The following is a 17,047-nucleotide window of genomic DNA, read 5'->3' as shown; positions in this document are numbered from 1 at the left end:
TGTTCAGATCTGTTGATATCACTTGGTTACCCCTCATTGGCTAGGCACAATCATGACTTTTGACAGCACTCAGCAGACTCCAAGTTGGCTCATTTCTATGCCTTGTACTCCTTAAATTCCTATAATATTCTTTAAAATTGACTTTATTGTGCCCCACATCTGGGTTTAATTCTAATATGTCTGCCTTTATATGTTATTTGAACTTTTTCTCCTTAAGCATTTAATATCCTTTCTCTCTTCTGTGTGTTTAGTCTTTTGATTATTTTGTGGTGAGGTGACTTTCTCTTTTTGTTCTAGTCTATATGGTATGCTGTATGCTTCTTGAATTTTATAGATTTGTCCTTCTCTATGTTAGAATTTTTTTCTTTTATTGTTTTATTGAACATATTTTCTGTGCCTTTAAGCTGGTATTCTCCTCCCTTTATTCCTATTATTCTTGGGTTTGGTCTTTTCATGGTATCCTAGATTTCCTTCAAGTTATTGTGTCACAATTTTTTTTTAAGTTTAGCATTTTCCTTGATCAATATATCCATTGCTTCTACTGTATTTTTAAATCCAGAGATTCTCTCTTCCATCACTTATATTCTGTTGGTGAAGCTTGCCTCTGTAGTTCCTATTTGCATTCCTGGAGTTTTCATTTCCAGTATAACTTCAGTTTTTGTTTGTTTGTTTGTTTGTTTGTTTTGGCTTTGCTTGTTTGTTTGTTTTTTCTATTGCTTCTATTTATACTTTTAGTTCTTGAACAGTTTTGCTTATTTCCTTCAATAGTTTTGTTAGTTTGTCTTTCCTTGGATTCCTTTAAGGTAGTTTATAATTTTCTCCTATTATTTGTTTGACACTCCTGGCTTTCTTTCAGGGATTTAGTAATTTCCTCCAATTGTTTGTGCTTTCTTCGCTTTCTTTAAGGGATTCATTCATGTCATCTTTATGAATATAGGAAAATGTCCAAAGATCCACAAAGATGACCTCAAGTAACAATTTAGGCAATAATGGAGAGGCTATCTTAAATGCCCTTCCCTTATAATGATATTGATGACTACCTTAAATGCTATCCTAGAGCCTTCATTTAGTAACTGATAGAAGCAGAAGAAGAAATCCACAGCTAAGCACCCAGCCAAATTTCTGGAATTAAGTTGTAGAGAAGAAGTAGTAATGAGCAAAGGCGTCAAGATCATGCTGGGAAAACCCACAGAAACATCTGACCTGAGCAAGGGGGAGCCCAAGAACCTTACTCTGACAGCTGGGAAACCAGCATAAGACCAAACTGCCCCCCATGTGGATTCTAGGAGTTTGGCTTAGTGCTTTAGCTATACATTTATTTTTGTTTGAGACAGAATTTCCAGGATGGCCTGGGTAACACTATAGTTAACCCAGGATATCCTCCAACACAGGGCACTCCTCTAACTTCTGTCTTATAGATGTTGAGATAATAGGTATGGTCAGCTGATTTTATTTATTAAGATTATTGTGTATTACTCCATATTGTCTGAGATGGATTTAAAATTCCAAATAGAAATACCTGAGATGAAACAATTCATACACACACAAACACACACATCTCTCTCTCTCTCTCTCTCTCTCTCTCTCTCTCTCTCTCTCTCACACACACACACACACACACACACACACACACACACACACACACACACGGCACTGGGTAGCATTTATTGATTGTGAGTCTTGGTTTAAGCCAGTAGCTGTTGATTCTTGGACTCTCTTCACATTGTTTGTATAAATTTACTTTAGTGATCATAATGATTATACTATCACATTTTCTTCTTGGCATACTGAAAATGGTGGGAGATTTTGATGAGACAGAGAGTATAGGTTTGAAGAAAATGATAGAATGAACCCTTTTCAATTACTGAGATGGCTTTTTTGGTTCATTCAGTGATGATCTGTCTTGAGTTAGAAGTAAAAAGATGATGAAATACGAGAATGCTGTTTGAACATTTCCTCAGGCTGGGAAGAGCTATGAACCTATCAGATCACAAGTTTTAATTTTTTTTCTTATATGCACAGAATCTTTTGTAATGTAGAGTTTAGTGGGTATTTATTTACAAATATAGCCTTGACAAAAATGTTAGAGAAGTTGTAAGTGAATATTCTTACCTGAGTATATTTTAGAAGATTTCATTTACTGGGTGACATTTTAGATTGTTTGAAAAGAGCAAGATCTCATTCAGGCTGCTCAGTTGAATGTACTGAGTGCTATCACCTCCTATATTTCATTGAATATTTTTAATTCCTTATGAAAAAAGCAACTAATTCTAAAAATATTACATTATGTAATGTATTAGAATAAATGACAGGAGGGATCTGGCTCATTTTATTTCATGGAACTATGTTTATTTTCTACATTTTATAATATTTTATGTCAAAAATAGCATAGGGTGAGTAAACTTCTACTCCTTCTCCAGAAGTTCTCTAACATTTTTCTTACTTCATAGTCAAAGGATTTAAAATTACAGGACACAAATAAACACAGGTTAACAAAGCTGACCATCTGCATATTCTATTTAGGGACAACAACTTACAAAATCGTACAAATTTTTTCAAACATACCTTTTTTGAATTGATGGCTTGTGAGATAAAACCTCAGCTCATCTGGATTTGTAAGCACATTTAAAATTGTTTTTGCAAACAGTAAGTTGTAAACTTACTGATAATTTTCATTCAGTTGCTCACTGATCCATTTGCTTGAGGCAAGCAGCAAAGCATGGCTTCAGGCTCCATTCGAGACTTAGTAAATTAAATATGTGCTTTAACAAACCCTTTGGGTATTTTGTACACAGCAAAGGTTAGGGAGTACTTGTAACCAAAAATTTTCACTTAAGTATAAATATCCCGACATAATAGAAGCCACAATCCTAGTCTTCCCTTGAGAGTAGGAATAGTTTAGAACATTCTCAAGTACAGTGAAAAACTTATGTATTAGAATTTAAGAAAAGAAAAATAATCCCAGCCTTACTTGTTTTGAAACTGTACATATAATTGTCTATTTATACTTCTACAGCTTTTTGAGTTATGGTTCTTTTTTGGTAAAACAATATTTTTTTCAAATAATTGAATTTTTCTTCCTTTATTGTATTTGGTACTCTTAATTTTTTGACAGTTTTTGAATGTTATTTTGGTTTTCTTAGAATTATAAAAATCATGCTACTTTGTTCGCAGAAGTAGTTAAAATAAACTATTGGTAATTATGAATATTTAATTTTCAAAAGGCCAAGTGATTACTCACAGCACTTATAAAAATGAAAACTTTTTTTTAGATATTTATAAATCAGTTCCTTTGTGAAGGAGTTTGAAGTCTGAAGTTGTATTGTGATGAATATTCCTATTGAGGAAGAGCAGAATGAAATATGAATGTATTGCCATTATCACTCTGCTTTGTCTTTTCCCAGATGCAAGACAAAAGTCTACCCTGATGAACTTCCAAACACAAGTGTAGTCATTGTGTTCCATAATGAAGCTTGGAGCACTCTACTTAGAACTGTTTATAGTGTCATAAATCGCTCCCCACACTACCTGCTCTCTGAGGTCATCTTGGTCGATGATGCCAGTGAAAGAGGTATAGACTATGCTTTCCACACATGTAATTTGGAACCAGAGTTATGGTCAGAAGGTAGCTGGGCAATAATCTATATTCTTTGTAATCAACCACATACAGAATTGTTACATACCACATAGTCATATGCATTTCATATATAGTATACATTGTTAATGCACATTTAACTCTGAGAATAATTAAATACTTTCAGTGTATTTTTGTATCATATTTGGCAATAACTATACTAAGAAATCAGTCAAAATGATTTTAAGATACTTTATTTTTCCCAATTAGTTAATACTGAGAATGTATATGACTTGATAAGCAGTATCAATTAACTGAGATCTTTATTAGTTTTTTCACTTTAAATTCTGTGAATGAGTTCATAATTGCATATGTGTATGATATCTGCATGTGTGAGCTCAGTACTGACCCTCGTTGTTGAATTCCCTTCCTAGGAGTAGCACCGTTCCGTTCTAACGTTCTAAAATAGCTATAAATCTTCCTCATTCGTTCTTGTTCCATGTTACAGATTTTCTCAAGTTGACATTAGAGAACTACGTAAAAACTTTAGAAGTGCCAGTAAAAATTATCAGGATGGAAGAGCGTTCTGGGTTAATACGTGCCCGTCTCCGAGGAGCAGCTGCTTCAAAAGGACAGGTCATAACTTTTCTGGATGCACACTGTGAGTGCACCTTAGGATGGTTGGAGCCCTTGCTGGCAAGAATAAAGGAAGACAGGTAGGGAGCCTCGTGTTAAGTCTGAAAGGCTTACACCTGGACCTTTGAGGGCAGCTCCAGCTGTCCATCACAATGCCTTGTCCAAGGTTCTATTTTCAGAAGGTTTATTTCATATGCTTTGAAAAGGCTTTTCTCTTTTACAAGATGAAAATCGGACTGACTCGTGTTGATCATGGGTAGTTGAGTATGAAATAATTAAACGATTCAATAAAAAATGTTTTGAGCATTTATAGATGAAGTAAATCAACCCAGTCTGACAGCATATGGTGCAGACAATTTTCAAATCACCTTTGGTACTATCAATTCCCCCGTGCAGGGATTGCAGATGTTCTTACAAACTGGCTTATGTTATTGGAAGTTGAGTGAATACTTTAGTTCCTCTCAGTCTCTCAGCAGCGTTCTCATCACTGCTCCAGTGCCCTAGGAGGACACAGTCTAGTTTTACTTCAAGTCGAAGATCTTGAAAACACACACACACACACACACACACACACACACCTTCTTGAAATAATACTACTGTTCAAAAAATGAGTAGAGCACAGTATAATTATTTAAACTATTATTTCTACATGTCAATTTGACAATTTGAAAAATTAAACTTTGCAGAAGTGAAGACCCTTCACGCATACCTGCAGTTCATCCTAATGGTAATGACATTTTGTAGCTATTCATAAACATGGATGATGAATTAATGTAATTTTTAGTAGCTAATGAAGATAACAAACATTGAATGCTATCTGTCATGATAAATCGTTGTAGAATACCTTGCGTAGCTATTTCATGTGCAGTAGAAGAGCTCAAAATTGAAATTTTTAATTAGACACTCCAGCAACGGCTGCTTAGTGTAAGCTAGTTCAGTCACATCACATAAACAGTAGAAGCTGATGCTTTCCATGAAGACAGATGGAGGCTGTCAGTAACATGAACCACACTAGTTCAAGAAGGTGGTGGAAACCACTTGGTCAATTGAGAACCACACACAGTAACACACACATTTTTTGTGTTGTACTCTGTCCACAGAAAAGTGAGACTGATAAAGCAAAATGAGCTTAGAATACCCTCTATATATTTTCTGGCAACACTTTGTACATTATGATATTCCTTTAAACATGCATTGTATATTCAACTTAATAAACTGTTAATATATCATTACAGCCATTTGCAAACCATCTGTTTTTTTTTCTAACAAATCATTTGGATTATATTTGTGTATAAGGAATCTTTTCTCCCTGATTATACATTTTCACATTGCCATAACAAGGCAGTAAAATATGCTTGAGGTTATTAGATCTGATTTAGCCCCCCCTTAATTTATTAAATGCAATAAAGAGAGAAATGTCATGATTTCATTATGTCCAGATTGACCAAAAAGCTGTTCTAAGGGTAGATGAAATCTTTTAATTTCAGAGAACTTCCCACCATGGCCAATATTGTGTGGCATGTAAGACTTACATGAAAATGAATGATTTTAATATTACAGTTACCAAATAAGATATATTTGAAGTTATATTTGGCTTCCCACACTTACGGATGACTTAGAATGCATATGATCACTCTGTCCTTTAGAATTAGCTACAATCAATTCCAACTAGAGTAGACTTGAACATTTTCTTTGTAGAGATGATAGACTCAGTCCCATAGTGAACCTCTAAAATCACAAGAAGCCAAAGAAAGAGAGAAGCCACTACACAGATAAAGCAATGAACCTAATGAAATACCTAAGTGAAACATTCTTAGTCTAAATAGAATCTCAAGAACCTGAAATATCTTTTATTGTTTTTTAATTATGAAACTGTTGGCCATTGACTATGATTTCTTATTGGTTAGCTTTGCCTTAATTTTTAACTTATTTCTATCAACCCAAGTAATTCCACATGGTCTTGGCTTACAAGGAATGCTGGATCTGCATCTCCCTTGCTTGCTACATCCCTGCAGAGAAGAGAGCAATTTCCTGTTTGTCCCAGCTTATATTGTGATTCTGCCTAGTTATGTCACTTCCATCCTGTTTGTACAGACTTGCAGACTTCTATGGTCAGCTAGTGGCAGTATCTGCCATGCTACATCTCTTCCTGCCTGGCCAATCAGTGTTCTATTCATCAACTAGTAAGACAAACATATATACAGAAGAACATTCCCCATCATCTCCTCTTTTGATTATTCCCTTACTATGGGTAAATTAGGATAGAACAAAAAGACAAGGATTGCTGCCTTTATTTAACAAAGCACCTTAATTAGATAAGGACAGGCTCTAAGTTCTCTAACAGCCTGCAGATAAAATTGTCATAGCACTGTTGTCCTACACAGAAACTATTTACTGGTACCTAATAGACCATGATTTTAAAGGATGCTGCTTGGTTTTCTTAAAGGGCATTTTCTCTGGGACAAGTTTTCCTGTACTCTTTGAACTAATGTAATCTATTTGAAATGCAAACCTCCAGATCTAATATTCTCTCATCCATTTTCAATCTCTCTATGCTCTTACTTTTCTGCAGATTATAGCTAAAATGATGCATAATATCAGAGCAACTTGACTAATCATGCTGTGGGTGGAAGTTTATGAGAAATAGACCATGCTCATCCTGCTGAGTTAGTACTTAGAATGCATTTTAAAGTCAGTTTTAAGGTCAATTTGAATATTTGATTAGATTTCACATCACAGTTTTAATGTAATGGTGAGGAAGAAAGGTGATGTCAGAGTAAATGCTTCTGCATAGGATAGGGATAAAATAAAATTAAAGGCACAGTCAAGTCATAAAAATAATTACGTGTTATCTGCTATAATCAACTTGAAGAAGCTAATGCAAATTATCATTTATATATGAATTGTTTTTTTCTTCTTCTACAGGAAAACAGTTGTGTGCCCTATCATTGATGTTATTAGCGATGATACCTTTGAATACATGGCTGGGTCAGACATGACTTATGGTGGTTTTAACTGGAAGCTAAATTTCCGATGGTATCCTGTTCCTCAAAGAGAAATGGATCGGAGAAAAGGAGACAGGACATTACCTGTCAGGTATATAGATCATTATTTCCCAACTAGTTACATATATTATCATTACTTCCTTAAACAATGAACATTATAAATCTGTTCTCAATATTTAAAGATCATAAGAAATATTATTTATATACTGAACATAGTTAAAATTAACACTTGCAAACTTGTGTGTTTATATAAATGCCAGATATCTTTGGAATCCTTAGGGTTCTGATATATTGTTTGGGAACTAAGAGTCTGACAGGTGTTTTGTTAAAATAAAAACAACAACTCTTGTCTTTTTTTTAAAATCTAGATTCTTATAGTAAAAGAATTATATATGTATGTATAAATAAAACTTCTATATGATTTCTGAATGTCTTGATATTTCATGTAAATATGAAATGCATGTATTATAATCCAAGTGTTCTCAAATGTGAAGGGACCAAAATATTTTGGTAAATCTCCTATATTTATCACTGTTAAAAAGTTGTCTCCCAACCTGGAAATGGTAGTACATGCCTTGAATTTCAGCACTCAGTGCTCAGGAGGCAGAGGCAGGCAGATCTCTGTGATTTCGAAGCCAGCCTTGTCTACAGAGCAATGTTCTAAGACAGACTCCAAAGTGACACAGAGAAATCTTGTCATAGAAATAGTCAATTGAAAAAATTTTGTGAATTAAATGCTTTTATTGTTCTAAACAAAACAACTCCTTAATATGAAATATGTATCAGTGAAATACATCTTCCCTTTTAATTTTGAAACAGATACCATCATTTTCTATAAAATTACTTATAAATAACACTAAAATATCTCTGTCCTATTATAGGTCTCTTTCTTGCATTCAAAAATTGATTGTCTAAAAACTATTTAGAAAAGTATTATACTATATGTTCTCTTTAAAGATGAATGTGGAAATCACTCTCTGAAAAAAAAATGGAAAATATTGTAATCTTCAAAATCAACAACCATATAAGCCGTAATCTATAGATGGCCTGTGCACTGGAGTTGAAGTTACTTCCTAATTATATAATGCATTAAGTTACAATATAATGCAGGGTGGTAGAAAATACATCTCTAATTATATGTTACTTAAAAATTAAACAGTAAAGATGGTTAATATTTTTTATGATAGTTTATTTAAATTTGAAACAAGCTTGTTTTACATGTCAATCCTGTTCCCCCACCAACTCCCATCTGCTCCCCTTTCTGCTCCCAAGGGAAAGTGAGTCCTTCCATGGTGGTTCACATTTTTAGGAGATATATTACCGCATCAAGAAAAAAACTAAGTGTAGCCCCTAACATTTGCATAAGATCTGTCAGTGTTGAGAGTACATAATACAGCAATTTTATAATGCTTTATAATCTTCACATCTACCCATCATTGTTTTCCCTCCCATTAATAGGCTGGGAAAATATAGTAACTCCTATTTATTAACAATCATCTTTCCGCATGTTCTTGTTATATTTAACTTTGTTATCACAATTGGAATGTTAAAGGTATGGTACCCAACACTCCTAGTAATGATTAACTGATTTCATTCATCAAAGATAAACTGTGACATAGGAAACAACCATTATGCTCATGTTTTGCTAACTAAAATAAAAGGTGAGTTGAGTCATTTTAACACACTATATTTTATCTACTTTGTGTTATTTTGGTGAAATAATATGAGAACCCATTAGATATATTTCTTTTACTCTGTCTACTCGAAGTTGACCCTGAGCCTGAAGGTCACTTGCAATTTATCATCTTTCTTGTGCTTGGAAAAATAGAGTTTAGCACCTCTGTCTCAAACCCAGGTGAAAGAAGTATGTATCATGCCATCAATTTACATAATTAACTATGGTTATTATCTTTTAAGTCTGTGACTTTCAATATGGAGTCTATCTAATTCCTGGAAAATGAGTTTGAAACATATTGAGCATGTTAGCCATATGAATGTGTGTATATATTACCCAAAAGAAATTGATCACCATTAGCAAAATTGCTTCATAATGAAGATAGCCCTGTGGAATTGGGGATTACCTTATTTCTCTTTTAGTTTTGGTGATAACATACCTTGACAAAAAGTCAACTTTGAGTAGACAGAGTTTATTTTAGCTCACAAGTCCTGGTTACAGTCCATCATAGCAAATGAATATAAATAAATAAATAAATCAGGAAGTAAAACAACTCTTCACATCACATTTATACTATGGGGAAGAGAGAAAGGAATGCATGCATGTTCTCAGCTTGATTTCTCTACTCTCATAAAGTCCAGGGTCTTGAACTTAGAGCTGGTGTTGAACACATTGAGGCTGGGTCTTCCCACATCACTTGAGACATTTCAGACAGTTCCCCCTGAACACGCTTGGAGGACAAACTGATCTTCACAGCCTCTCCCTGATACTCTCTGCCCAGTGATTCTAGGCTGTGTCAAGTTAACATTTAAAAATAACAATCACTGATATACATTACTCAGTTTCTTTAGTGCTAATGAAATTTGAGCAATTTGATTTAGATATAGGAGTAAGTATGAATCCTTTTGGAAACGCACTTGCATGCACCTTGCTGGTACCCATGCTGGATCCTGCATATACAAACACTCAAAGAAATCTCTGCTATACAGCTATTTACTCTTCTATATTGGCCTTACATATTCTAGATAAAGCAAGAGGTTAGAACACGCATATTGAATATGGGCATAGAGGAGTTAGCTGTGTTAAAACTACTGCAGTGTATATTTCTGGAAAAAGCTCAAGCTAAACCTTACTGGCTGCATTAGTATTTTAATTATGCTCTGTATTTGACCCTCAATAAGTAGTTATAAAGATAGTTGTTTCCATTATAATTTCTCACTAATTAAAATATATTTACTTGCTCATGAACTCCAGTCTGATAGCTGGGAAACCAGCATAGGACCAACCTAAATCCCCTGTAAATGGGTGTTAGTTAGGAGGACTGCAAAGTCTATGGGGCCTCTGGTAGTATTTATCCTTAGTGTTTATCCTCAGTATTTATCCTTAATGTATGAATGGACTTTGGGAGCCCATTCCACATAGAGGGATTCTCTCTCAGCCTAGACACATGGAGGAAGGCCTAACCTAAACCCTGCTCCAAATGATATGACAGACTTTTAAGATCCCCCATTAAAGGCCTCATACTCACTGGGGAGCTGAAAGGGGATGGGATTGGGGTGGGTGGACTGGGGAGGAGGGGAGGGAGAGGGAAATGTGATTGACATGTAAAACAAGCTTGTTTCAAATTTAAATGTAAAGAAAAGGGAAAAATAAATTTCCTTATAGGAGACCTACTGGTAATTTACATTTATTAATTTACACCATTCAAATTTTATGTACCATTTAATTGCTATTAATAATCTCAATATTATTTCTTTCATTTTTACTTCCAGAACTTGCTAAGAATATTCTGAGAGTAAATAAAAATTTTTTAGATATTTATTTAAATCTTGCTATTGTTTTGAATCATACACCTACACTTCATTATTGGCTTTCATTCAGGACATATTTTATTATTTTTATATCTTTTTTATTAACATATATCTGATACATAATTAATCTTCATTTAAGTGAGTTCAATTTTTCTAATTCATAGCAAATAAATTTGATAACATTATTCATGGTTAGTTATACCTTACATAAGAATATGCTTCCATTTTAAAAAAAAAAATTCTCAAGTGCTCTCTCTATAGTATTCTAGTGTGTTATTAGAGAAGCAATGTAGAAACTATCTTTAGGGAGAAATCCAGCATTTTTCTTAACTGCAAAAATAAAAATTATTCTTTTATGCTTGCTTAAGTTATATAAGAAATTAAAGTGACACAAACTATTAAATGAGTAATATCCCTGGTAGAAGTCAATGTATTCCTGATGATAATGAGACATGTGTGCATTGCATAGTCTCTAAATGCACAAGAAGACAGACCAACATTCTGTACCTCCATCAGTGTTGTGTGTCCCTTCAGAGCCTCTCTTCAAATGTATTTTTCATAATTTAAAATTCACCATACTATGCATTATTATTTTTGTCATTAAAGTTGGTATTGTTATATTTTTTTTGGTTTTGCATAGAAAATTTTACTAGTTGCTACTATTTTCTTGTTTATCTCATATCCTAATTTATGTTTCAAAAATAGATTGAATATTCTTTTTTTTACTTCAATTGTGTTTTTGTTTACTTTCTGTTCATTTTGCTTTTCTGATTAGGTCTCATTTGTCTCAAGTTTACTCAATTTTTGTGTAACTGAATATCATTTTGAGTTTAGTTTGAACTTTCTGCTCCCACCTATCCACTACTAGAGTAATGCATGGGATGTGCTATTATATCTGATTTTATGCAGGAATGGAACCTAGGGCTTTGTGAATACTAAGCATGGAATGGACCAAATGAACTATATGACTAGCCTCTAAGTGCCCTTTTTCTGAGTTACATCTTCAGGCTCCTTATTACACTTTGCTTTTATCTACAATTTGTGTAAAACATTTATGTAACTTGTTTTATTATTCTGACCACTTAAAGTCATCAATGACTCCACCCTTTAATTTCTGCAGTGTAATAAATTAAGATTACATGTTAAGTTCTGTAAAATCATCTAAGGAGAAAAGAGTCTTATATTTAAAAGTAATGTATAACTTTTTAGCCTATTAGCTCTTCCAAGTAGGTACTTGTCAGTCTATCTAAAATATGCTTTAAGTTTGAGAAAAAAATAGAACTAGATAGGGACAAAACATGTAATATATGCTTAAGTAAAAAAGTACCAAAACTAAAGCACAGGAAGGATGTCAACAATATGAGAAGAATAAGTATTTTTGAAAGAAAAGTGTGAGCTGTGATTGTTGACCTGTTACCATCCTTGCATCCTTATCTTCCAGTCTAATATATGTAGTTTGGGGAGATTGTAAGCATTCCATCTTAAATAGAATCTTTGCAGTTTTGTTCTTTACATAAAAACTGTGTTTGTTTTTTCTTATTTCCCCATAGAGGACATTTTGCAAAATTTTCATTGCAGTGTTTTTAGGTGAGAATAAACAAGGTAGTATACACAATTTTAAGTGATTCATTAAACTGTAGGAGATTTACTCATTGAAAAATGCTGCCATATTTTTCAAAGCATTTGAATTCAACCTATTCCAATTAGCCCTGTTGTTTAACACATTTTTATTACAAAATGAAAGTATGTATCAAAGCAACAGAAATAAAACTGCACCAAATATTAAGCATCATTTTGCAGATAGGATATCAAGTTATGATTATTGCAGAAAAAATAGACAGGAAAAAAGGAAGGATTTTCCAATATTAGAATTGAGGCCTGTAAGCACAAGACAAAACATTTACATTCCAGACTTATTAGGGAATGGTTTCTTTACTCACAAAAGAGGGTTTTGCATACAATTACTGAAACTTAATTTTTTTTTTTTTTAGTATCTAAAAGATAATTGTGTTTACATCCCTGTAAGGAATGAGTAAGTTTCATTGCCCAGTGTCTAAGCCAGAGTAAACACTTCTAAAATTAGCAATATCTCCTCCAGAGCCAAAAGCAACTCTACCAAAACCTATGCAAAGATGATTGCTATGCTGTGCAATATCCCATAGAAGTTTTTTTGTCTGTAAAAATTTAAATTACATTCAATAGTAAGCATCAGTCATTTTAAGAGAAGGGCCCTGTGTCTTTGCTTACTTTCTTCCACATATATTTAACAATGTAAAATCGGAGGAGAGACAACATTTAGTTTCCATTAGATTTCTAAAACTAAATCAAGCAAAAACATTATATTTGATTATTTAATAAAATAAAACCATTCAAAGAGTTCAGCACTGGAACATTATTAAAGCAAATTTAAACTTAAAATATAAAGCATGTTATTTTTACATTATATTTTCTTACAGGAAGATTTTGTTGTTGCTTTTGTTGTTTTTGTATGTTTGTTTTTGTTTTTTAGGAAACGGGTAGCGAGTAATTACAAAATCCCATTTAGTGCAAGAGAGGATGAAAGAAAACACAGATTACAGATTAGTTGTTAGCCTCACAGTTGAAAACATATGATGAAAGACCTCACAAAACTAAAACACACAGAAGGAGAACAGTACCCAGGGAGATCCTAGGAAGGCTCAAGATCAAATAAGACATGACAGTTATTAAGTGAATACACAGACAAAACTTGGAATGCTGTCATTTACATAAGTGACATAGGCTAGTCTAAGTACTTGTCCACAATCAAACAACAGACAGATGAGGGAGTGGACAGACTATCAATAAGGATCATAAAAACAGCAGAAGCAAAAACCTCTGCAGAAAATTCAGTGAGAGCCAGGAGTGCAAAGAATTTCAATCAGGTTGACTGATGAATGGTGCTAAGTGCTTTCACAGGAAGCAGTTAAAGAAAGGCTGCCTAAATTCAGAATCAATGGGGACCCTTCCTAAAGAACTTATTGCAGCAGTGGGAGACAGTGAAATGGGAAAAGGGGAGTATGTAAAAAGCATCCTTTTATATGGTTTCCAGTAAGGCCATAGGAAATGTCACTTCCTTATACTAAAGGGCCCTGAAATGGAGTGAAGATTACTTTGGTTCAGCATAGACTTCAGCTGAGTAAGTTTGTTACCTCAAGGGGACAATCTAAAAACCCAAGGTATGAAACATGAATGCAACAAGAAATGAACAAGGGGCTAAATGTAGTCTGGAGAGCTAGCTGAGGTCATGGCATGGATTTTAACCAATAACATAAAATCAAATTTATTTTCTTTTGAAATAAGAGAGACCAGAGGGGAAGGGGGAAAGACCTATGAACATATCCATGGAGACCATGAAAGAGTTTGTGCTTAATGATTAGTGCACTTTTTGTTGTGTCCATTGCATTTATACCTAGATAATTAAGAATAACTCAATTTTTTAAAAATACACTTGAAAATAAGACATATGAACAAATAAAAACAAGCAAATGCTTTGTGTATCAAATACAAAATCTATAGCTTGAACTTTAAGAACCAGTTGGCTCATCTCACTTTTTACAATCTTTCTGTACATGTCTGATTCAGACTTGTAAGTATATTACAAATTTGCATTGTATTTAAGAAATAATTCTCTTAATCAAAATGAATTCATACAACCAGTAATTGTCAGATGTGTCAAAACACTCTAGAGGGTATAGAAGATGAAAAAAAAAAATCTCTGAAAGACTTTACTAATGTGAGATTACAGGTTAACTCGGGAACCTAAACAATTAACAGAGGATGGTAATTATTATCAATAACAATGTGAGCAAGGATACATTAGCTAACATATTAATCTTATTACTGGTTTATTGAGTGCTTGGCACTGCACTGTTTTGTATCTGGTATGTCAGTTATTTTTCACTTATAGTCACTTGGATGATTATTACCTAGCCTATATTATGGCTTTGGTTGGTGGTTTCATTACTATATAGACACACCTTGGAAAGTAATGTCAATGATCCAGCTTTTTTTTCATTTTCTAGGCACTGAACGTTTAAAGTACATTTACTTGAACACATAGCTCATGTGTGATATTATAAAGCAGTTAAAAGGATGAACATGCTATACAACATAAAAATATTTATAGTTTTTGATAACATAAAGTGAACTATTCAAACCAACTAGTATTTCTAATATAAATCAAATCTCTCTAAAAGTTTCTGTCTTCAGAAAATATAAGATTATTTTCAGGAATTATTATCTGTTTAAAATGAGTCAAAGTTATTTTTTTCATCCTTAGTTATAGTTTATTTTTATCTATCCTGTTGTTCTTACACATTTATAGGAGTAAAGATAAATTGCAAGCTGAGATTTAACACACATATTTAAAATGCACTAGAAGAAGCTTAGTAGATAATCTCTGAACTGATTATTTAAAATGCATCACTTAAGAATCTTAAGCATTTGATTATATTGTAATAGGGAAATTACAGCACATTTTGTCCCTAATTGTATGAAACATACTCTGTAGTATTATAATGCCTTGTATAGTTTTCATGGAGTTCCCAATACCCAAGGTGAAATTATGTCCACTTCTCAATTACCATCTGTTTAGCTTTGTTAGAGTTTTACATTACAACTCAGATGGTCAAAGATACTCTATATGATAGGACTCCAGGAAGAATAGACAATATAAAACAGTTCTGAGACAACCAAGATGAAACTACTGCAGCTGATGGACAGCTCAGCACCTGAATATGAAGCTGTGAAAACTCTGGAGAAATAGTTTTGCAAGATGGTTGATGTTCACCTAAAACATTATTAAGCAGTTTTAAAACAAACTACACAATTAGAAAACATTAGTGTATTTTTTTAGCAGAAGGGAATATAATTTCTATATTTGTTTGTTATTAAAAATCTCACAAAATAAGAATGTGCATTCCAAACATAAATTCCTTGTTTACTACTTCTCTCTGTTGACAGAGAATTAGAATGATCAGGGACTTCTCCACAATACCATTTGGTATTCAACCCATTCCAACGTAGCCACAATTTATGGTGGATAGTAACCAAGCATGAGAATTGTTACTAAAAGATGCCACATAGCTAAATGTAATGGCCTGTAGTGAGATATTTATTCTGTCCACATCTGTTACACTGACCACTCCCATTGGGGCTGGCAACAGGTGACCTGGGGGGATTGGATCTGAGGTAGGGAAATTGGAGCAGTCTCTAGATTGATGGATGGAGACAGGGAGCATTGCATCCAGAGGAACCTGCTGGCATTCTTCTGTCTCTGTTGTAAGTTATTTCTCCCTGAATAAACATCTATTCAGCCTACCTGTTTTTCCCGATCCTTATTATTCCACAATAATGATCCCTGTCTGTGATCCCGTCACTAGGAAAAATAATATTGAGCTCCAGACCATCCTCAGTGACAAACTGAGACTTGATCTCAGATAAATTAAATATTAAAAGAAAGACCTGATGCTGCTACTGTGTAATGCAGGCTGGAGCTACTGTACCTTAGTAACATTCATATTTCATTACCAGGGTAGTTCTATTAGGGTCTAGTCAAGATTTATTTCAGTGCATTCATTTCCCAGTCCATAAAGAAAGATAACATTTATATATGAACCACTCCCTTAATTAATAAAGTTATAAACCTAGGTAAACTGAGCATGGTATTTTAGTCCTTTTGCATAGTAAAGTATAAGAAAAACCAAGAAGTAACACATCTGAATTAGACAAAACATGCAAAAGTAAAAGATCCTAAGAGAAAGCATAAGAAACAGAAACTCATTTGCTTACACACCCAAGAACAAGAATCCCCTAAAAACACCAAACAGGAAATATATATATATATATATATATATATATATATATATATATATGGGAACAATTTGAGGAAGGTTGGCATTTACATGTCTTGGAGTCAGGTAGAATTCTGTGAGACATATATATATATATATATATATATATATATATATATATATATGGTTAAAATGAAAGAAGAAAAATATATAAATACATAAAAACAAAAGGATTTAAAAAAACTGAAAAGCCCTGATATGACGCGTGACATTATAAAATAAGTCACCTCCATTGAATCTGTGTATTGCTTTTGGTACGATAGCAGTTTTTGTTATGATAATCCTACTGATACATTAACATGGGAGATTGTTCCATCTTTTAATATCTTTAATTTTTTTCTTGGGTGTCACAAAATATTATCATGCATATCTTCCACTTATTTATGGAAAGTTACCACTGGGTGTTTCATGTTACTTGGGGCAACTGGATAAAGCCTGTTCTTGATTTATTTTTCAGTCCATTTGTCAATTGT

At 33.4% G+C, this 17,047-nt stretch overlaps 1 protein-coding gene across 2 annotated transcripts in view; it reads left to right on the top strand.

The window, feature by feature from the left end:
* Galnt13 (polypeptide N-acetylgalactosaminyltransferase 13) overlaps window positions 1-17,047 on the top strand; it is a 553,792-nt gene that overhangs the window by 313,859 nt on the left and 222,886 nt on the right. For both annotated transcript variants that reach the window (XM_051184677.1, XM_051184676.1), the window contains exons 4-6: window positions 3,405-3,571; window positions 4,083-4,290; window positions 7,136-7,306. In XM_051184677.1, coding sequence (XP_051040634.1) covers window positions 3,405-3,571; window positions 4,083-4,290; window positions 7,136-7,306 — 546 coding nt within the window. The remainder of the gene's footprint in view (window positions 1-3,404; window positions 3,572-4,082; window positions 4,291-7,135; window positions 7,307-17,047) is intronic.

This window comes from Phodopus roborovskii, unplaced genomic scaffold (genome assembly GCF_943737965.1).
Source record: "Phodopus roborovskii unplaced genomic scaffold, PHOROB, whole genome shotgun sequence".
In the NCBI taxonomy this organism is placed as follows: Eukaryota; Metazoa; Chordata; class Mammalia; order Rodentia; family Cricetidae; genus Phodopus; species Phodopus roborovskii.
The sequence above is the reverse complement of the archived record's forward strand: the minus strand, read 5'-3'. Positions and strand labels throughout refer to the sequence as shown.